This window comes from Leopardus geoffroyi, chromosome E3 (assembly GCF_018350155.1).
Source record: "Leopardus geoffroyi isolate Oge1 chromosome E3, O.geoffroyi_Oge1_pat1.0, whole genome shotgun sequence".
NCBI lineage: Eukaryota > Metazoa > Chordata > Mammalia > Carnivora > Felidae > Leopardus > Leopardus geoffroyi.
The window spans coordinates 13,169,606-13,192,668 of NC_059340.1; the positions used below are offsets into that span (position 1 = coordinate 13,169,606).

The following is a 23,063-nucleotide window of genomic DNA, read 5'->3' on the forward strand; positions in this document are numbered from 1 at the left end:
TAATTGCATCCCATTCTTCTAATAAGGTTTAATATCCATTATACAACTAATACTAACTCAGTCTTTTGCTGTGTGAGTATGTCTGTGTATAAGAATATTTCTTTGTGTGTTTTTATATTTCATTAACTTTGTGATGGAACTATAAATTATAATAATAAAACCATAACAGTAAGAAATACTAAGTAAGAAATACTTAGTTGAATACAGTTTAAGTATTCAATACAGTAAGAAATACTAAGTTGTTAACAATACTCAATACTTACGTAGCTCCTCTGAGATTTAATTTTTAAATTTTATTTTAAAGAGCACATGCATGTGCAAGCAGGGCAGAGGGGCAGAGAGAGAGAGAATCTTTTTTTTTTTTTTAATTTGAGAGAGAGCACGCAAGTAGGGGAGAGGGGCAGAGGGGGAGGGAGGGGCGGAAGGAGGTGGGGAGACACAGAGAGAGACAGAGAGAGAATATCTGAAGCAGACTCCATGCTCAGTGAAGGTGCCCCCTGTTTTGATTTTAATATGAGATCTTACTAACCCTGGAAATTTTGCCAGGATTATTCCAGTTAATCATAACTTCATCACAGAGTAGAGAAATGAAAACCATGTTAAGTCAGGGGACAGGAGTACAGTATTGTGCAGTCATTGAGATCTTTTGACTGGTTGCTTTGAATTCACTTTTCATTACATAAAAAGAAATATGCAAGAGATATCCTGCATTTATGGTTAGGAAGACTTAATATCATTGAGATGTCAATCCTACCCAGAGCAACGTACAGATTCTGGGCAATTCCTCTGAAAATTCCAGTATCCTTTTTTTGCAAACAGGAGAAAGCAGATACTCAGATTTAAATTTTTTTTTTTCAACGTTTATTTATTTTTGGGACAGAGAGAGACAGAGCATGAACGGGGGAGGGGCACAGAGAGAGGGAGACACAGAATCGGAAACAGGCTCCAGGCTCTGAGCCATCAGCCCAGAGCCTGACGCGGGGCTCGAACTCATGGACCGCGAGATCGTGACCTGGCTGAAGTTGGACGCTTAACCGACTGCGCCACCCAGGCGCCCCGAAAGCAGATACTCAGATTTAATGTGGAATGGCATGAAACCTTAGTAGTCAACACAATCTTGGAAAAGAAGAACAAAGCTGGGAGACTCACACTTAACCAATTTTAAAACTATCAGCAAAGCTACAGTAATCAAAACGGTATGATACTGCCATCAGAATAGACATATAAACCAATGGAATAATAGAATTGAGACTCCAAAAACAAGCCTATACATCTATATCCAACTGATTTTTGATATGAGTGTTCAGACCATTCAGGTGGGAGGATATTTTCTCTTGAACAGATGATGCCAGGACAACTAGATTTCCTGGTGCAAAGGCATAAAATTATAAATTTGGACCCCTGCATCACAGCATGTACACACATTAACTCAAGATGGGTCAGTAGCCTATGTATAAGAACTGAAATCATGAAACTCTTAGAAGCAAATGTGGGTCAATCTCATGATTTTGAATTTGGCAGTGGATTCTTAGATATAGCCCCAAAACCATGAGCAACAAAAGAGAAAATAGGAAAATTGGACTTCATCCAAACCAAAACCATTTGTGCATCTCAAAGGGCATTATCAAGAAAGTGAAAAAAAGCCCTATAGAATGGGAGAAAATATTTGCAAATCATATAACTGGTAAGTGTTTAATATTTAGAAATGGGAAAGGGGGGGCGCCTGGGTGGCTCAGTCGGTTGAGTGACCGACTTCAGCTCGAGTCATGATCTCACAGCTTGTGAGTTCGAGCCCCGCGTTGGGCTCTGGGCTGATGGCTTGGAGCCTGGGACCTGCTTCGGATTCTGTGTCTCCCTCTCTTTCTGCCCCTCCCCCACTCACATTCTGTCTCTCTCAAAAACAAAAAAACAAACAAATAAATAAAATGGGAAAAGGACTTGAAGAGACATTTGCAGAAAAGATATACAAATGGCCAGCAAACACATGAAAGATTGTCGTCATCACAGTCATCAGGGAAATACAAGTCAAAGCCATAATGAGATATCCATTTACATCTGCCAGGATAATTATAATAAAAAAGGTTGGGGGGGGGGAATAAGTGTTGGCAGGGATATAGAGAAATTAGAACCCTTACATGTGATGGTGTGAATGGAAAATGGTACATCCACCATGGAAAACAGCTTGGCAATTTCTTAAATAATGAAATATAAAATTACCATATGTCCCACCAGTTCCACTATTAGGTATATATCCAATCAAATTGAAAATAGTTGCTCAGAGAGATATTTATGTGCCTATTTTTATTGCAGCATTATTCACAATAATCAAAAGTAGAAACAACCCACCTGTCTGTCAGTAGATGGATGGATAAATGAAAAGTGGCCATATATGTGTCCATATATGAAAAGTGGAATATTATTTAGTCATAAAAAAGGAGTTAAGTTCTCATGCATGATCCAGAACCTTGAAAGCATTATATTAAGTGAAAGAAGCTAGTATTGTATGATTCCACTTATTTAAGGGACCTAGAATATGCAGATTCCTAGAGACAGAAAGCAGAAAGGACATTAACAGGGAGGGACCAGTCACTGGAGTTGGGGAAAGTGAGGGATTGGGAGCTATGGGTGAACGGTTACAAAGTTTTTGTTTAGGGTGATAAAATAGTTTTTGGATACATTCACAGCAATGTGAATGTAATTAATGCCCAAATTATACACTTAAAAATGGCTAAAATGTCAAACTTTATGTTGTGTGTGTGTGTGTGTGTGTGTGTGTGTGTGTGTGTGTGTGTGTATATATATATATTTTTTTTTTTTTACCACAATAAAATAATGTAAAAAAAAAAAAAAAATGAGGGCTGTAACAATCCTGAAAATCTTATGTGGATCCAGTCTGTGCAATACTTTGAGCTCATGTGACTTATTAATTTTTAAAATTCCTACCTTTTGCAACAACAGTATCAAGATATGAAAGGATAAATGACAGAGAAAAGGAAAAGGAAAAAAAGTAGTTGGCCTTTAACGAGATCTTCCAAAACCTCCAGCCACTTACTTGCTTTGCGTGAGCAGTTCTGAGGTTGCAGATTCTTACGTCAGGCCCATTGGCATCTAAAATTTGCAGAGATGAAAACCTTTGCCAAGGAAGTCAAGCCACAAAGTGATTCTTTTGGAACCAAGGCAGCACCTACCCACACAATATTTTCAAGAATGAAGATACCCCTAGTCTTTCTTAAAAGGGCATTAGTAACTAATTACTTCAGTAACTATCAGACAATGAGGAGAGGGACTGAAAGACCATGCTTAGTCTTGTTTTCGTTTACGATGGCTCTCCTTCCCGTGCTTGTGCTTTCTTGAACATGTGGAAAGTAGTTATTAACTGTTCTAAGGCCCTTAGTCTACCAATCTGTGTCATTTCCATGTCTGCCACTGTTGGTTGGTTTTTCTCCCCATTATGAATTGTTATTTTCTGTCTCCTTTGCATGCTTGACAGGTTTTTTGTTTTTGTTTTTGTTTTTTTGGATGCCAGACATTGTGAATTTCTCTTTGTTGGTTGCTGGATATTATAGGTTCCTGTAAATTTTCTTGAGCTTTATTCTGGGATGCAGTTATGTCACTTGGAAATAGTTTGATTTTTCTGAGGTTTGCTTTTATGTTTTCCTGGGGGGAACCAGAGCAGCCTTTAGGCTAAGGCTAATTATTTCCCCAGTACTGAATACTCTGCCTGATTCCTGATGCATTACGTGATTTTTTCCGAACCCTGACAGCTGGTGGAAATACCATTTTCTGCCCTATGTGAGCCCTGGGGATTGTTTGCCTGCTCCTCTCCAGTGGTTGTTCCCCTCGTTTGGGGTGCTTTTCTCCAGCAGATGTGCTGGTAGGTATTCAGGCAAAGACCAGAGGGGACCTTTTCGCAGCTTCCACGTTTCCGTCCCTGTGAAGGTCTCTTCTCTACCATCTTCCGCTTTGCAAATTACAGCTGCCTTGGCTTCCTCCAGCTCTGTCTTCTCAACTTGGGCTACTTCTGGGCTCTACCTGGGCCACCTCTCAGTTGCCCTACTGTGGCATCAAAACTCTCTCCAGGCATTAAGCTGGGGCAGTTTTTAGGGTCATCTCATCTGCTTCCCTCGTCTCGAAGATCACTGTCTTGCCATGCCTACTGCCCAGTTTCTAAAATCCCTCTTCTCATACATTTTGTCTGGTTTTGTCGTTGTTGTTGTTGTTGTTGCTGCTGCTTAAGGTGCGAGAACGTATCTGGTCCCTGTGAGTCCATCATGCCCACGCCTGGTTTTTCAGCTGAGATAAAAATTCCCCTGTCTTTCCTGCATTTCAGTTATTTTTAGAAGCTTTGGCAATTGAGACTCACTCCCAAGTGCAACTAATGAAGATATTATATTATTCCAGCTTAGTTATTTTGAATTGGACAGGCAAAAAAGAGAAAGAATAAAGAATTGCAGTGTGGCTGGAGGATTTGACTCATGGGTAAAGCTTCAAAACCAAATGTGCTTGGCTTTTCTAAATTACGTATTCCCAAACTGTATTTCCAGAAGGGAATAATTGTCTACGAGGACTCTCAGATTGTCCACATCAAGGAGACACAGTAACTTGTTGAGGGTAGTCACTAAGGAAAAAGTTAAGGGGAATAATTGAGTATATAAATATGCATGATGAGTTGTTCAAGGGGGACAGTATTGCTTCTGACTTACACAGAGTTTTGTCACTGAGGAAGTTGTCAGAATTTAGGGGCTAAATTTACTTATAAATTTAGTAAATCAAATCCTCAAATTATGAAATGATCCTGGGCATTCATTACTAACACACCAAGTTTTAAGAGCAGTTTAGTTACTTATTTTCTGTGTGACCTTGAGCAAAGAACTTGATCTTTCCCAGTCTAGGTTTCTGTTTCTGTGAAATGGGCATACTTTGACCTGCCTCGTAGGTCTCCTGTGTTACTTTTTAATTTTTGTATTGTTTATTTATTTATTTTGAGAGGGGAGAGAGCGCTTGTGTGGGCAAGAGCAGAAGAAGGGCAGAGAGAGACAGCGAAAGAGAATCCTAAGCAGGTTCTGCACCATCAGTGCAGAGCCTGATGCGGGGCTCAAACTCACAAACTCCAAGATCATGACCTGAGCCGAAATCAGGAGTCAGAGGTTTAACTGACTCAGCCACCCAAGCGCCCTGTAGGTCTCCTTTACAGATCACTTGGCACTGTGCTATTTGAATCACGTAGCACAGTTCTTGGCACATCCACCATGCTCAAAAATACTCATTCTGGAATCATCCTTTTGTATCAGATTTAGAACTTCCCTTAATAGCCTTACTGCCCTCTTAAATTTGAATTCCTTGTAAGTGTCCATTTGACAAGACCTGCTTATTCCCGTCACGACAAACAGGACTCTTCCTCCCAAACAAAACCCTTATTACCCATGTCACCTTACCTGTTTATCTCCAACCTGAACCGTCCATCCCTCTTGCTTCCCTGTCCTGGTATTGGATCCCAGAGCTCGTATCCTCAGAGTCAAGCTCAGTCCCTTCCTCCATCTCCTTATCCTGTCTCCTTGGTCACTTTCGTTTATCTACTGACTGTATTTGTGAAGAGGTATTTGGGTATGATTATATTCTCATTGACACCGCTGATACGTCAGGTGCCCTACTCTTTGGCACACAGAGAATTCCTGTGGCCTCTTACTGGTGTCATCTACCCCGTCTCTGTTTCCTCTGTACTGTGCTCTGCACTGCCTCCAGAGCTGTTTTTCTAAGAATCAGAGCTCACAACTAAACTGCCTTGTTTAAGATATTTTAGACAAAGTCTACACCCCTGAGGATTGTCTGCAGAGCCCCTCAAGGAAGTCTGAAGCTTCCCCTTCATCTTCCTGCCCTCCCTCTCCTTCCCCATCTTTGTACCTTAGGCTTAGTCCCTCTGAACCACTGTTGTTTTCTTAAATAGTATGCACTTTCAAATCTTCCTACCTTTGTTTTCTCTTTTGGATCTTTTTTTTTTTTCTCTTTTCCTTCTGCCAGCCCCAATGTCACTTTCTCTAGCAAACTCTTCCCACCATCCTATGCAAGTAGACTTCTTTAATGCTTTATTGAAATGAGTATGTGGATATGGCTCTTTTCTCTGTGAATGGTTTTTGGGTCAGGTTTTTAGTTATGAGAAGGGAGAACAATATTTAGTACTTTTGAAGGGCTCAATACTTGAAGGAATTGAAACGTTTCAGAAAATCATGAAAAGAGATTGAATTGTAGTAAGTACTGTGCTAAACAGTTGTCTAATCTGATTGTTCTGAGGCCATGTAGTCCATTTAACATCATAATTGGGGCCCTTCTTTCTACATCTTTTTGAGATACCCCAAAACTCCCCATGTTTGTGGGTCCCACCACACAGTCATTCATTCACTTGTGCAAGCGTGTGTCCCAGCCTCCTTTCTTCCCACCTTCCCCCCAAACTTTTACTGAGGTTTTACTCTGTCCTAGGTTGGCTCACTCTTATTAAGGAAGAAACAGACAGGGGCCACACCATCCATGAGTTTCCCTTAGTTAAGAAGAAAATCTGATCTAATCCAGGCCTGTAAAGTGTTCTTGATGTTCTGTTTCTTCTCTTCTCTCTCTTTTTAAGATCTGTGTTAGATTTTCCTTTTCCCTGACAGTTTGTTTCTGCCCTTTTCTATTCCAGAGCCATATATTCATGCGTTTGCCTGGATGTGTCAGCATTTTGACTGCCCAGAAATTTTCATCCGGTACTTTAACTGGGTTGCGTATAGTTCTGTGCGCTTGAGGTTGACTAGTGGACAGGATGAAGTCTCTGTCCTTGTGAGCCTTGCATTCTCTTGGGGAGGCAGACAACAGACATGTGAGCTGTGAGCATAACTGTTTCTGACAGAATATGTTTTACCAGGTAAACAAGACAGTGATGAGAGGCTGAAGGGCATGTGTTGCTGTTTTAACCAGGTGATCGGATGAGGCCTTTCTGTAGGCCTTTCTGGTTTAAACCAGAGCCTGAAAGAGGTAGCCCTGTGAAGATCTGTGGGAAGAGCATCCTGGGCATCAGGAACCATAGGCTCAAGGGCCTGAGTCAAGAGCAAGCATGACGTGTTTCAGGGAAAGAAATAAGGCCAGTGCGGCTGGAATATAGTGACTGAACGCAGGGGTTGATCACGTGATCTCTTCTAGTGTATGGTAAGGAGGCTAGGCATGGCATGAGTCTCCTGGGCTACTGTAATTGAAGACCACAAGCTGGTAGCTTAAAATAATGGAGATTTATTATCTCATAGTTTTTGAGACTAAAATTCCAACATTAAGGGTGTCAGCAGGGCCATGATCCCTCTGAAAGCTCTAGGAAGGACCCTTCCATTCCTCATCTAGCTTCTGGTGGCCTCTGGCATTCCTTGACTTATAATTGTATCAGTACAGTACCTGCCTCTGTCTTCACACAGCCTTCTGCTCAATTTGTAGCTTTGTGTGTCCTTTCTTCTCTTTGTTAATACAGCAGTTACTAGATTTAGGACCACCTTAATCTAGTATGACCCCAACTTAATTCCGTCTACAAAGACCCATTGTCCAAATAAGGCCATTCTAGTGCAAACTTTGGCAGCACCTGTACCACGTAAGGTTGTTTTATTGTCAAGGTTCTCAAGAGGAATAGAACCAATAGTGTGTATAATCATATACGACTACGGAGGCTGATAAGTCTGAAGGTCTGTAGTCAGTGGGCTGGAAACCCAGAAGAGTCACTGGTTAGTTCCAGTCTGAGTCCAAGGCCTAATCACCAGGAGAACTGATGGTGTAATTCTAGTCCAAAGGCTGAAAGGCTTGAGACCCAGGAAGAGTCCATGTTTCAGTTGAAGTCTGAAAGCAGGGGAAAAACCATTATCCCAGCTGGGGTGCAGTCAGAAAAAGTCTCTGTGACTTTGAGGATAGTCATTTTTTTTTGCACTGGAAGATGTTAAAAGGTATGTTTTTCTAATTTTTACTTTAAAATGTTTATTTGCCCTTTATATGAAACAACAGATAAAGATAAGACCAAGAATGCAGAGAGGTAAAGAAGCCAGAAGACAAGGAGTATAGATGAGAGCCAGTGACTACGTGAAGGGGGTTGGAACAGAGGGTTGAAAATTGAAGTTAAAAGGGTCCATTTCCATAACTAATGCTTTTTTCAAGTTGTTGCCCCCTATTTTTTTTAAATCACATATATTATTTATTAAAAACTAAAAGCAATCAATAACAATAATGATGACAAACAAAAAAAGAAAACAAAAACAAATGCTTTCCCTAAATATCACATGTTCCCTGAAATTTCCACTAGTTTTTTTTAACTTTTGTGGTATGAAATGACAAAATTTCTTAGTTGAAAAGCTAGTTTTATTATTTTTGTTTATTTCTTTTGTTATCTGTAGAATTTTTTTGACATATAATTAGTGTAGTGTTTGTTATGTTAGTTTCTGGTTGATACGATGATTCTGTGCATCATGCATTCCTCACTACAATAGTGCATCATTACAGTCTTATCGACTGTGTTCCCTGTGCTGTGCTTTTCACCTCCATGACTTAGTTTTTTTGTAACTGGAAGTTTGTACCTCATGATCCCCTTTATTTATTTTACCCCCATCCACCTTTCCTCTGACAACCACCAGTTCTCTGTATTTAAGAGTCTGTTTTCTTGTTTGTTTATTCACTTGCTTTGTTTTTTTTAGATTCCACATCAGTGAAATAATAATGGTATTTGTCTTTCCCTGTCTGACTTATTTCACTTAGCATAATATTTTTAGGTGTATTCATGTTGTCCCAAATGGCAAGATCTCATTCTTTTTTATGGCTGAATAATACTCCTTTTATATAGATAGAATACTCCTTTTATAGATAGATATATAGATCGACAGATAGACCACTTCTTTATTCATCTGTGGATGGGCTTGGGGTGCTTCTGTATCTTGGCTTTTGTGAATAATGCTGCAGTAAACACAGGGATCTATATATATCTCTTTTCAAATTAGTGTTTTCATTTTCTTTGGGTAAATACGGTGATGGAATTCTTGGATCATGTAGTATTTCTCATTTTAATTTTTGGCCTGTTTTTCCTTGAATTCCCCTAGTAGTAATTTCCCATTCAAATTTATATTGTGTCTTCATCATCTATTAGTAATCTTGTCCCCGAGACACATTTCCTAGGATTAAGATTTCAAGTTTTTATAATTGTCATTGTTTTTAAAAATGCTACAGAAAATCCATGAATGAGCTTGTTTTGTGGCCTTCACAAGAAATGTACTTAGCCATGATCCTCCGTGTTTTACTCCCAAGAGAGAAAAGCATAACAGGGAGGTGGGTAGGCAAGGATGTCAGACACAATTGGTGATGTGGAAGAATTTTAAAATATTCTATTTAAATTAGCCCTAGGGTCAGAGCACACATCCTCATTGAGAGGTGGAGTACACATCCATCCCATACTCAGAGAGCTGTAATAGTAGCCATGGCCTTTCTGTGTAGATGTCTAATAAATGGAGCACATCTTTTTTGGATGGATAATCAATTTTGAAATCCCTTGTTGTAGGTAAGCCGTTAAAACAGAAATGTTAACTTCATGAGTTTAATGAGTACCTTCCATGATAGCTTAGTGACAGAGATGGAAAGAAAGTCAGGTGGGGAGCAGTGAGGAAGAGTAGAATGAGAGTTTAATGAATATCCACTTGCACACTTGAATGTCAGCAGCAGTGTTCTACCTCCTGGAAAATGTCTTTCAACTGTGCATCCCATTACTATTCCTGCAGCCCATGTAGCTTGGAGATGGAGGCAGAGTGTGTTTGTAAGAAAGCTCTCCTTTGCAACATAATGAGATCGAGGCGGGTAATTTGCAGATTGCGGGAGCAGTGTGGTCAAACCTGGAAAAAAAAAAACCAGCCAAATGAAAAGACCATGTGAAATAGGAGATGGCTGATAATGAGCCCGGAAATCACATATCAGATAGCCAGTGGGCTGGCATTTCCTCACATCCTTGTCCTCTCATTGCTAAACACTTTCTCTTACTCTGTTTGCTCAGTCTCTCTACACCTAACATTTCTGCCTTGTGTCTTGAAAATATGAATGAATTGGCATCTCTGCCATTTGAAACAAATAAGAATGAAGGCTTTTTCATTATTCAACAGATGTATTTGCCTAAACATGGTGTATGGTATTATTTCGAATGCTTTTGAATCCAAGGACGTTTTGTTTGTTGCATTCTTTTTTAAAACATCTCATTAGTTTTTCAAGCCTCATTTTCACTCCTTGCCTTTTCTCGATTCTATGACAATTTTTGCTATATAGTTTGGAGAGAGTTTGCCTTCCCCCTCCAACAAAACAAAAAAGAAAGACCCCTTCTCATTAGATATGGATTGGGGCAACACAGAAAGTTGAAATCAGCTTGATTCTATCAAGTGTTCAGTGGTCAGGGCATCACAACTTCTTTGCTTTCCTAGGCCCTTACCTTGGTGTCTGTCTCTTTCCTATATGAGAATCGGTGCCAATCCCTAAATGCACATCTGTAAATTAATAGCCAACATAATGCATTTCAATCATAGGAAGGCTGTTTCTAGACATCTATTTCATTTTTGTAGCATAGTCTGTTTTTGCCCATGGTTCCAGGTGTTCATGGAATTTCTGACTTGGGAGAAAGGTTAATGCTCTCAAATACTTGCATCTGTATTGAGATACAAACTTGGATTAGGCATATGATCGAGACTCTTGTGGACCTTCTGGATAGCAAGGCCTAAGGGATGTGATGTGTGTCATGAGCTGGCAGTGAAACCCTGACTCGTGCCTGTGGCTGGTCTCAGAATGTCTGTTATCTTTATCTGACGCTGAAGGTCTTATTGTTGACCAGGAATAGTGTCCCACTGAATACAAGGCCATAGCAAGATTCTTGAAGTTGTAGTAATGGACAAGAAGATACCTCTTTCAGAGATGTTATTTCTTTCAAAATCTCCAGTGATTGAAGGGGGCTGGCAATTGGCCGAGAAAAATGTGGTGGAGAAGGGAGTAGGCAGGGAAGAAATGTCAATGCTATGGGTGTTTGGCAAGGGTAAAGATTAGAAGGATTTTTTTACAGAATTTTTTGCCAGGTCCCCAAAACACAGCTTAATGCCCCCAACTTTTTTCTTATAGAAAAAGAGGTGAGTACAGTGGGTTGACAAATGTGAGTATCCTCTGACCATAAGGTTCTGTATGCTTTCTAGCAAATACTGAAACTCTAATGGGCTTTTAATGCACGGGAGGATACAGTGTCTATGTTCTTTCATGTGTCTGTCTGTATTTGTGTGTGTGTGGGGGGGCGGTATAAGGCAGGGTGCTTAAATGCTTTGTTGCATTATGTTAATTCCTCGGCAGTGCAATCAAATTCATGTCGTAATTAAAGCTGTCAGTTGGAAGGCAAGCCAATCGCCACGAAAACACAGCATAACAAATGAAGTGAAATGATTCTGCGTGTAGCTATACAATGCTTCGCCAGGCATGAAATTAAATAAGTAATTTGATGTTGACATCAGAAATTGAAATGATACCCACTGTTCCCTCATTCAGTCAGACCTGCATAAACAATAGCCAGAACAAATATGCACAACAAAGCCCTCTTCTCCACCCAGCTCCCTGAGTAATGTACAATATATATGCAAAATGAGTATAACAGAGCTTTCCGAGACCTGAAGGATGTAATTTTCTTTGGTATACAATAAGATGATATGTATGTGGGGGTGGGAGGTGGGTTTGGAGGGGTACTTCTGCTTCTGGGATAAAATGCATTTGCAGGAAGGGGAAAAAAACCTGAAATAAACAAATCCCATGCTCTTTCTGAGTAATTCATCCTAAAATGAGTTTACTTCCCAGGGGCATGACTCCAGGGTGGTGGAGACCTAAGTTGGCTTTTGCCTTCCTCTGCTCCATGGAAGGCTGTGGGTGCTGTACACAGGTGATGTGGTCACATGGCTAATCACTGCTAGGAGAAGCTGTCTCCATGGCTACAGTGGATCTCCCTATGTACCATTTATGGGATCAGGAATGCAGCAAGATTTTTTTAAACCAAGTCTGGTGTGCAAGATCACACATCTATTGTCCTTTATTCCCCCTGAGTCTGTCTGAAACATCAAGGTGAAGAAAGTTTTGCTTTGGGAAGTTAGGAATGCCCTGGAGCGTACTGTTCTTTTTTGTTGTGGATGCTGTTGATACTTACCAGCACTGTATTTCCTTCTCAGAAACAGTTTAAAATCAGGAAGATTCCCATCTACTGTATTTTCAGAGGTGTTAAATTCACCTAAGCCTTCTTTCCCCCCCCATACAATCCACTTATTTATTTATACATTAATTCAACGAATACTTACTAAGTGCATCCTGTGTGCTAAGCACTGGGGAAGCAGTGATGAGTTAACCAGATGGTCCCTGCTACCTGTAGTTTGCAGAGCAGGGACAGAACATGTAGGTGGAATAATAGCTAGGGATGAACTGAGTGAGTACTGCTTGTAGGCGGAAGTCAGCCTGCCCCCCAGGAAGGGGGTAGCCCCTGATCCAAGCTAGTCAGGGAGAAGGCCCTGCCAGCGCAAGGACACTTAGCCAAGACCAGGAGACTGTCTTAGCATTGCATTCCTTTTGTCTCAAGCTTATTTATACTTAGGGCCTTTCTTGTTCACAAAAAGGATACTAAAAATTAAAGAATTTGTAATGGGAGGTTTTAAGCAAAAAAAAAAAAAAAAAAAAACAGAAGTACAAACAAGCATGAATCACAGACAAGTCTAAAACAAAACCCAAGTTCTCTTTCTGGCCTCTTTGCCCAAAGAAATGTTGCCCTGCAAGCCTTTCAGAATTAATATTATTTGTTTTAGTCTTCTGTGTGTCAGAACTATGGAAGCCTAAATTGATAATTCCTATGACTAAAACCTTCAGAAAAATGTTGCTTTTCATGGCTTCCCTTTACCCACACATTCTTTGCATTTTATTCTACTAATTATGTTTACAAAATGTCTCATTTTTGAAAAGCGCTCTGTGTGTACTAACTGATGCCTTTAGGGAATAAACTGGCAAGTAGGTCATACACTGGAAAAGTCATCCAAACCCACTGGGCTTTTATTTTCAAGTCAGTCTGGGCTTTTTCCTCTTGCCTGCCCCTTTGCGGCCACAAAACTGAGTAGCTTGAGACCAGGGCATTGAATGTCAGCAAGTCAGGGAGGCAGGCTGATGCGTGTCTGTTTAGTCTCAGTGCAGGGCGAAATGCCATCATTAATTCATTACCCAGCTGCCTGTCAAATAAATTGGCAATTACGTCCACCGCAGAAGCTTGGAATTCAGTAAATAGCACGTTAGCATCTCTGAGTTGTTGAGAGATGTAAAGGGGAAAATTAAGCCAACACGGTGTTTGTATCAGTAGCAGATGACAAGGGGCAGCATACACTAGTGATGTGATGTAGCGATGAAAAACCCGCAAAGGGCTGGTAATGAGCTGTGTGGATTGGAACGTGTTAAAAACCATTGCTGATTTTCCACTTTGTCTTTATGCTTTATTGCAGAGTTCAGCTCCTTCCAGCTTGGGAACAGGCTACTTCGTAAGTTTATCTCAACTTGCACATGTGTGCCTTGCGTTGGCATTGATTTACTTCTATAATGTTCGCTCATTAGGATGTGAAAAAAAAAAAAAAAACCTAAGAAGTCCCCTCTCAGTCCTAAAGAGCAGACTGATAGCCATCCTTTTAGTAGGATTATTTTATTTTTAAAAGATATAACCTGTTGGGCCTCGTAGATCATGAGTCAGTCTGAGATGTGGGTCTCGTAGCCAGCACATTTCCTTCTCACCTGGCAGTGTAAAGGAGATCTGATTGGCTCATGCCACCTTTCCTACATAAATGTTTTTTTTTTTTTTAGTGATAAGTGCCATGTCATGTGGAGGATGGAATTCAGATTATGCACTGAGGTTTTTACTCACTTTTAAGATCTCTCTTTTTTTTTTCTTTAAAAGATTTTTATGTTTAAGTAGTCGCCACACCCTACATGGGGCTCCAGTCTACAACCCTGAGATCAAGAGTTGGACGTTCCCCCAACTCGGCCAGCCAGGTGCCCCCACTTGTAAGATCTCTTAAAGAACTTTCCCACATATGTAGGGAATTGCCTTCTTTAAAAAATTATTTTGGTGAGAGGTGGTGGTTTAATGGATGTTTTCCCTTACAGTCTGAGTACGTGGCCTTTAGATTTCCTTTCAGCAATCATGGAACTCCTCATTTTAGCAAATATAAGTGTATATGTTATTTCTAGACATTTCTTTGTCCTTTGGGAGGGGTGGGATGGTGTCCTACCTCAGGGATTATCTCATAGATAATTCTCTCATAGAGAAATTGTCACTTCATTTCTTTTATTTATAGCAAAATTACCCTTTTTGGATTCAATAATCTTTTTCAAGATATAAGTAAACAAGAGTTACAAATAGGCATTATTTACACAACAGGAAAACATACCAGTGTGGAGGGTCTTTTTTTTTTTTTTTTTTTTTTTGTGGTATTTAAAGGAATCATTTCTGAATGATGAGCATTGTTACTCTGCCTGCTCAGCATTTTCTGAAAAAATAATGAAAATAAAACAAAGTGGAAAATAATCACTGATTCAGTTTAGTTGCCTTTAAATTCCTTTCCCCTAAAATGCTAATTATGCTGGTTTTCTTCTGCCCACACATTTCTCTTGATAACATTAAATATATGAAAACCAGCATCATTTCATTGAATGATAAGTCTTTTCCAAGCTTGGCAGAAGTAGCATTTTCTAAATGTTGATTTTTTTATCTTAATCTATGATAATGAGAAAAAGGAGAAGGATAAAGATTTTTTGGTACCTGTTTAATACAGTCAGCACGCTTTTGCTTGCTCCGTATTGTGACTGAATATTCATGCTTCCAGAAACAAGCAGGATGCTGAAGCAGTCGAAATAACAGAAGTAGCCCATCTGCCATGCCTTCACACCAGGCTGGATGTGGGTTGAGATGCTGGAAGTAAAATCTGGAGACTGCCAGTGTCTCTTCTCTGTCCAAAAGCTAAATTATCCCTCTTGGCTTTCTTCAGTAGAGCAAGGCCAAAACCACTAACTTAGCCCTTGATCACTTTGAGACTGAACGTTCCTGGTATTTTTTTCTGTTGTCAGTATGATCACCCTGAAAGAAGAAAGTCATCTCTAGAAACATCAAGAAGTTTATTACGCTTTTTGTCACTTATTTTTCTCATTTCAGGAGTGTTTATTTTTTATTCCTTAATAATACACACTTATGAGAAGAGTCTGCAGTTATGAATCTAAAATGATTTTTACATTCACGCTCTGTTGGATGAGTATAAAAGTTTGTCTTTTGGTGAAATTGCTCTTAGTATTGCTTTGCTTACATAAAAAAATCTGTAGTATTATTAGCTTACATGGAAAAGATACGTCCCAGATGCATGTTCAGCTCTCAACTATGACAAAAATGCTCTACTTAGAATGTGTTTCCAATAATGGGATTATTGTGTTATCAAAGTGCAAAATCCATTGATACTACTGCCAAGTTCTCATCAAAAAGTGTCTTCTGTTTCAACTTTCATTCCAACGATAGCAAATATAATACTTGATTTCAGGTGCCAACATCAGCATTGGTGAGTTTTATGCTTCTAGGTGGAAATAGTATATGCACAACTTATAGTAGTTTTGCGTTAACATGTTCTTTGCACTGTGCTTTATGATCTGTGATTTCATATTAGCCTTTACTTATGTCTGTAATGAAGGCTCAGCATCAGGTAAGTGAGATGTCGACTCTATCCTTAATTCTTTTCAGCATCTCTTTCAAGTGTGGATGGAGGCAAATCACCTGCAGAGTCACAGAGCTATTAATGCTATTGAACCATAATGTGAACTCTGGTATAAGAAAACTGAAGGCACTCACCTATTGGGTTTAACAACCTGGAACTCTTTTTTTAAATACTCTCCCATGCCCCAGCATTAGTCTAACTTCAGGATTTTCTTTCATTTAGATTTTATGTTCTCATAGAGCTTTTAGTGAACTAAGGTACAATGCTGATCATTGTGTGTGCTAATGAAATGAATCCCCACTGGAGTACACGCACACACACACAGGCATATGAGTGTGCCAGCCCACACCCCGTGTCCATAGCCAGTATATTCTGCCTTCCTTCAGTTCTTTTCATTTATCAGTAGTGATAAGTTAAAACATTTAAAGAAGAACCCTTTGTTTTCTTTTTAGTCATATTTGTTTATATCTCTTTGGTTTTGTGTTCCAAAGATGTCTGCTTAGGTCTGTTACTTTTCCAATTCATTTATAAGCTGAAGATTTGAGAAATGAGAACAGCAGCTAAAATCAGTATTTACATAAGCATATTGCAAAGGATTCTTAAAGTAGACAAAATAAAGAAGGATTGGAACAAACTTTTCACATTTTTGGGAGCTTTTGAATAATGTGGGTGTTATACACACAGAGAGACACGCATATATATTCATTGCATACTCAAGCCCAGCTCATGTTCTAAATATAAATGGAAGTATAGACTGGTTGGAATCTATTTGCTTTTTTTTGATTTTTTATTTTTGGCAAGAGTACCAAAACTTGTTGGAATGTGTAGGGTTTTTCTTTCTTTCTTTCTTTCTTTTTTTTTTTTTTTAAACCTTAATGCAGTGAACACGTTTTCATTTTAATTTAAATGTTTTGGGCTATATTCTCTTCTTATACTTGTATTTGAAGTGTTATTGTGCGTAGTGGATAATTAAGAACTTAGAGACAGAATGATCTGAAGACTACTTGTGTGACCTTGGGCAGGTTATTTGATGTTTGAGAGTCTGCACCCACCTAATAGAGTTGTGAATTCTAAATGAGACAAGGTGTTTCATGCACACAGAACAGCTCTCATTAATAGCCAGCTATTCCCATTATAGTGTGTGATGGACAAAACTTGCTGTCATTAAGTGGCTGTGTGATGTTGTGGTTGGTAGAGGATTACCACGAGAAATTAGTGATGCAAGAGGGAAATTTTGGAATTTGTAGCTGTAGGTCAGGAATACTTGATTCTTGCTATATTCTTGTCCCTTTCTGAGGAGCCTGTAACTGTGTGTTTGGTCAGACGTATACCACTTTACTATACGTGTGAACAAAAACAAATATGGAGTTCATTGTCTATGATCCTCTATGATCACCACGATGTTGGAATGAACCATTCTAGGCTGTCCATGTATTATGGTTGTTTAATTTGTCTCTTAAAGCCATTTGTGTATTTTCTTCCTCAGACCTGAGTCATTTAAAGACTGCAAACAGCTCTTGAGTTTGGGCTGGAGGGTAGGAAAGATCTGTGCAATACGTTCAGGTGTTACGAGGTTGTGTCATGTATTTGCTGCTCTCTGACACCAAAAAGGAAAGTAGATACCCTAGTGTACCTGAGTGAAGTAAGCGAAGTCAGTAGAGTGACAAGACCAGTAAAAACATCTCCTGGTTGCCAGTGGTCTGATGTGTCATCACAGGAAGGTTCTGGACTCGTTCTTTACAAGCCTGGACTCCATCTGCCAGTAGTTGGTAGCTACTGTTGGTGTAGGAGTTGACTGACTTGTCAGGCTGAACCTGACCCCTGGTGTAAAGGAAGCTTTCCTTTGTTCTGGTCATGTGTCCTGCCTGCTTCTCTGGACAACTTTCAGCCTTCTTCCAGGTGTGAATCTAAGTGCCTTAGGCCCATAGTCTCAAATAGCTTGGATCCCGCTTTTGTAAACTCCGGTCATCCAGAGATATTTTCATAATTGTTCCCAAATAGTAACTTTAATTCTCCTCAGTTGCCTCACATCTATCAATATACATACTTTAAGATTATCAAGGAAACCAACACACTACTACCTAATGATTAAAACTACCACTTTATATGATAAAGGGGAATTGTGTGGTGGTACATGTCTTAACGGGATGTGTGCATTCCTGTGCAGTCTTACTACTTAAGAAATTGTGTTTGTAGTGTTGGTAACAGGCAATGGGTGCAAAATATTCACCTGTGGCTTTCCATCAGAGCTATAAGGTCATAAAAGGATTAAATTCTTTGCCATCTTCTAAGTTTTTGACTGCAGACCCTGAAATATCTCCTGTTTTTCTTCGAATAATGTGGGTGTTTTTTTGTTTTGTTTGTTTGTTTTTCAAGACTGGGCTTTTAACAGACACTTCTGACTTTTTGTCTTTCACTAAGTACTAAGCACCTTCTCCATCAGGCACTGTTCTAGGTGATAGGTTACAGATGTGAAAAATCAGTGGACCCTTTCAAGGAATTTAGTCTTCCCTAAACCACCCAGTTCCTTTCCTTCCTCTGTGATGCTTTTAATATTTTTGATACTTCGCATTTAAAGAAGTGGATTTAGGGGCGCGTGGGTGGTTCAATCAGTTGAGTGTCTGACTTCAGCTCAGGTCATGATCTCGCAGTCCATGAGTTTGAGCCCATGTCAGGCCCTGTGCTGACAGCTCAGAGCCTGGAGCCTGCTTCCGATTCTGTGTCTCCCTGTCCCTCTGCCCCACCCCTGCTCACGCTGTGTCTCTCTTGTCTCTCAAAAATGAATAAAGTTATACAAAATTTTTTTAAAGTAAGTGCATTTAGGCTCTACAGAGAACCTGACATTCTTCCCCTTTATAATGTTTCTCTGGGTTTTAAGTTTACAAATGCACCTATATCAACGTGGTCTTGATTGCAACCCCATGCAGAGTCATCTTCCTCCCCACCTGCCAGTACTTGCTGGTATTGCTGGGAGAGAATTTTGTAATTCTAGTATTTAATCATAACCTGTCAGGGGTGCCTGGGTGGCGCAGTCGGTTAAGCGTCCGACTTCAGCCAGGTCACGAACTCGCGGTCCATGAGTTCGAGCCCTGCGTCAGGCTCTGGGCTGATGGCTCAGAGCCTGGAGCCTGTTTCCAATTCTGTGTCTCCCTCTCTCTCTGCCCCTCCCCCGTTCATGCTCTGTCTCTCTCTGTCCCCAAAATAAATAAACGTTGAAAAAAAAAATTTGAAAAAAGAAATCATAACCTGTCAAATGCTTAAAGATAAATGATGCTGAGTATTTTAACATGTCTCCCAAATAAGACTCTAATATTTATATTTATTAATAATTAACTCTGGGTAAATGAATTCTTGGCCATTATTTATTTACTGACAAGTTTCCATTATAATGGAAATTTCTTAAAAATCTCAGTTCCATCAGAGATCTCCAGTAGTTTTGGGTCATTTGGATTCATTGATAAAGATTGAGTTAGAAAACAGCACACCAGATGGAGAGTACAGTGCATTTTAATTGTCAAACATATATTAAACATCTTTTCTTCGTTCTTAAGGTAAATAAGATGTAAGTATTTATAAGGGTCAATTATGAATTATAGGAGGATTAAGTTGTGCAGAACTTAATGGATATTGAGATTCTCAACAGATAAAGAAAAAGGTGGAACAAAGTTGGAGGCAACAAAGGTAAGAGCACAGAGAATGGAATTCCACATTGTGTGGAATTGCTTTGACTGTATCATGTTTCTGGAAAAAGGCTGGACTTGGGTTGGTTAATTATAGGGAATGATTTATAGGTAGATATGGACTTGATGCTACTGATCTGTTAAAAATAAGAAAGATGTGAAGCCCAGAATTGATGACTGTGATGCTACTTTTATTTGGAATAGGAATCCAAAGAAGGAGAAATTGGATTTTAGGAAGCTGGTGAGTTTGGAAGTTAGAGTAGGGAGTTAGAAGTTTTGGTGTGTATATATCTTCAATGGTAGCTTAGGGAGGTGGCCAAAGTAATGGGAAGAACAAAACATTGCCATGCAAATTGAAATCTGTGTTAAAACATGTGAGAATTTCAGTATGTCCTTAAAACTCAACCTTATGCTTATCAGAAAATATCTTAGGGGGCACCTGGGTGGCTCAATCAGTCAAGCATCCGACTCTTGATTTCGGCTCAGGTCATGATCCCACGCTTTGTGAGATCAAGCCCTGCATCAGGCTAATTATAGGGAATATGGAACAAAGCCAGGGAAGGAGTGATTTTGGGTGATTTGGGTGATTTTGGGTGATTTGGGTGATTTTGAAATGATCTATTTACTATGCAGAAACATTTGGGTAAATGAAATCAATTGCTCTTCCCAGTGGTAAAAAGTTACCATGATTTTGAACTATAACCTTTAAAATACTAGCCTGAGGAGCACCTGGGAGGCCCATTTGGTTAAGCATCTGACTCAATTTGGGCTCAGGTCATGATCTCATGGTTCATGGGTTTGAGCCCTATGTCAAGCTCCATGCTTACAGTGTGGAGCCTGCTTGGGATTCTTTGTCTTTCTGCCCCTCACCCGATCGTGTTCATTCGTTCTTTCTCTCTCTCTCGCTTTCTCTCTCTCTCTCAAAAATAAATAAACATTAAAAAATACTATCCTGGGGACTCCTGGGTGGCTCAGTTGGTGGAGTGTCCGACTTCAGCTCAAGTCATGATCTCACAGTCTGTGAGTTCGAGCCCCACTTCGGGCTCTGTGCTGACAGCTCAGAGCCTGGAGCCTGCTTCTAATTCTGTGTTTCCCTCTCTCTCTGCTCCTCCCCTGCTTGCGATCTGTCTGTCTCTGTCTCAAAAATAAAAACATTAAAAAAAATTAAAAATAAATAAATACTATCCTGAAATATAATTTTCTGTTACAAAGTAACAAAATCCAAATCTACACTGAAGTAGGTGTTTTGATAAGACTAGAAACCACAGAATAAATCTTAGTTACCCTGAATGGTCGGTTTATATCTGGACTGAGTATCTCTGTTTGGACAGGCTCCTCTGCATAGTCACCAGTAAACCCTAATTTCAGGAGCCTTAGACTAAAAATATCATTGTATTTTCCATTTCTTTCTTTCTTTTGTTCTTTCTTTCTTTCTTCATTCCTTCCTTCTTTTCTTTTCCTTTCCTTTCCTTTCCTTTCCTTTCCTTTCCTGTCCTGTCCTGTCCTGTCCTGTCCTGTCCTTTTCTTTCCTTTTCTTTTTTTCTGTTTTTGACGGGGTATGATTACTCTTCATTTTGGGAACAGGATCAGTGAGCCAAGAGCAACATACCCCCAACGATGTGAACGTTACAGGTTCAATTCTGGTTTGTAGACCTTTCATCCTTTGCAGGATCTGCACAGTGAGAGGCCTCTCCAGCTCACCCTGAGGAAATTGTCTTCTAGCTCCACAGTTTTAGTTTCAACTTTTTCATGCAGTACAAAGGAATTGAGAAATTTGGTGAACAGGGTAGTCGGATGAGAAGCGATCAGATGGTATTTCTAGTTACCACTCATCCCTCCACACTCTTGTCTTCTGAGCATTTCCATGAGGAGATAGGCCAGGTATTTTTAAACATCTGCTGTCCACAGGAGTCTTTGTTGTTGGCTGTTGCAAACTCTAATTGAGGAGATAAGAACAAAGTGCAGGTGCTCCTGATGGATGCGGGGAAATAGCCCTGGGCCTGGTCTTCCTGTCCCCTCCAGCCCTCTCCTGACCCCTCAGATTTGGAAAATATAAATCATTTTGGAAAAAAAGAAGGTTTTACAAGTCACAGGACTAGTTAATTGCTTATTAAAGGGCCTTTGGTTCTGATATGCCAAGATCCATGATTCTGGCTACCTTACACCTAAATGTTTGCCATGTGGGGCCAGTGCTTGTGATCGGTTTTGCTGCCTCTCTTTGCTCTCCTTTGAACCATAGAAAGCAAGGCCATGGACCCCTTAGTACTTAATGAACACTGCTTTTCAGTGTCAGCAGTGAAAGAAGTCCACATTGCAATTGAGTGGCCAAGTCTGCCTTTCTTGGAAATTAATAATGAATAATGTTTTATATTTGTGTTACTCAGGGTGTAGCCCATAGAAATATTGAGGCTTTACTCTCGTTCTCTTGCATGGCTAGTGTATCTTGTCAGCCACAGAGGTGATTCAGCAAAGACTGTTTAGCAGTGTGTATCCACGATCCCAGAGGGAATGGACAGGCCACTGTCATGGAATTCAGAAAGTCACTTTATTTCCTCTTTCTTCCCTTCCCATTTCCTTCTCCTTCTCTTCCTTTTCCTTTTCCTTTTCCTTTTCCTTTTCCTTTTCCTTTTCCTTTTCCTTTTCCTTCTCCTCCTTCTCCTTCTCCTTCTCCTTCTCCTTCTCCTTCTCCTTCTTCTCCTTCTCCTTCTCCTTTTCCTTTCCTTTTTTTTTTCTTTTTCTAATGCTGGCTTCAAAGATGTTGTCCTATTCTTGTTGAAGATTTCCAGTTTATAGAAATGTGGAATTAGTTGGTATGAGCTATATTTAAAATGAGCCACGGGCAGTATGAAATACCAAGGTTTACTCTGACTACCCACACAACCTTTATTTTTGATAGATTTAACTGCCCTGGAGATTTATGGGCTATCAGTCAGAATCTCAGGTCAAAGGACTCATTCCTTTGCTTAACTCCTTTAAAAAAATATTTTTCCTGAAATTGTAAATTAGATGCCTCCCTATCCATTGCGTAAGAAACTTACAGCTTTGTGAAACACCAGGAGTATCATTTGAAAAGAGGTTAAAAAACACAACTGGGGCTTGTTAAAGAGGAAAAGTGCTATTTTAACTCCCAGTGTCACATTTTCCTATAGTCAGCTCCAGCAGTAAACAAGAGTTATTGGAAGCTTAGATAGCTTGAGACACTTCACCTGTCTCCTGATACTTGACTTCAGAAGCCAAACATTTAAAATGCATTTTGCTCGTGTAAAAATGTTTATCCATTTAAAATACAATGTCATTTTAACAAAAGCACCCTGGTGACAAGCTGTTTAGATATGGCACAGTTAATAAACTGTCAGGTCCTATACACATATATGTGAAAGGACCAGCACAGTTACCCAAGGCTTGGCATTATAAATCACTGTTAACAAACCTTAATTTGCTTGCTAGGCTAATGAATGATCTCCAATTTTCCTGTAGTAATTAGCTTCACTAACAGTCATGTTTAAAGGGGCCTGCCTTATACTACACTTAATTTCTGCTCTGAAATCTTTGATGCCTGGTTTGCAGGATGGAAAAAAAAAAAAAAAAAAAAAAAAAAAAAAAAAAAAAAAAAAAA

The 23,063-nt window shown here is 39.7% G+C and overlaps 1 protein-coding gene across 7 annotated transcripts in view; it reads left to right on the forward strand.

Moving 5' to 3' along the window:
- Window positions 1-23,063, forward strand: part of AUTS2 (activator of transcription and developmental regulator AUTS2) — a 1,121,759-nt gene that overhangs the window by 501,286 nt on the left and 597,410 nt on the right. For all 7 annotated transcript variants that reach the window (XM_045461461.1, XM_045461460.1, XM_045461463.1 and 4 more), the window contains one exon: window positions 13,521-13,556. In XM_045461461.1, coding sequence (XP_045317417.1) covers window positions 13,521-13,556 — 36 coding nt within the window. The remainder of the gene's footprint in view (window positions 1-13,520; window positions 13,557-23,063) is intronic.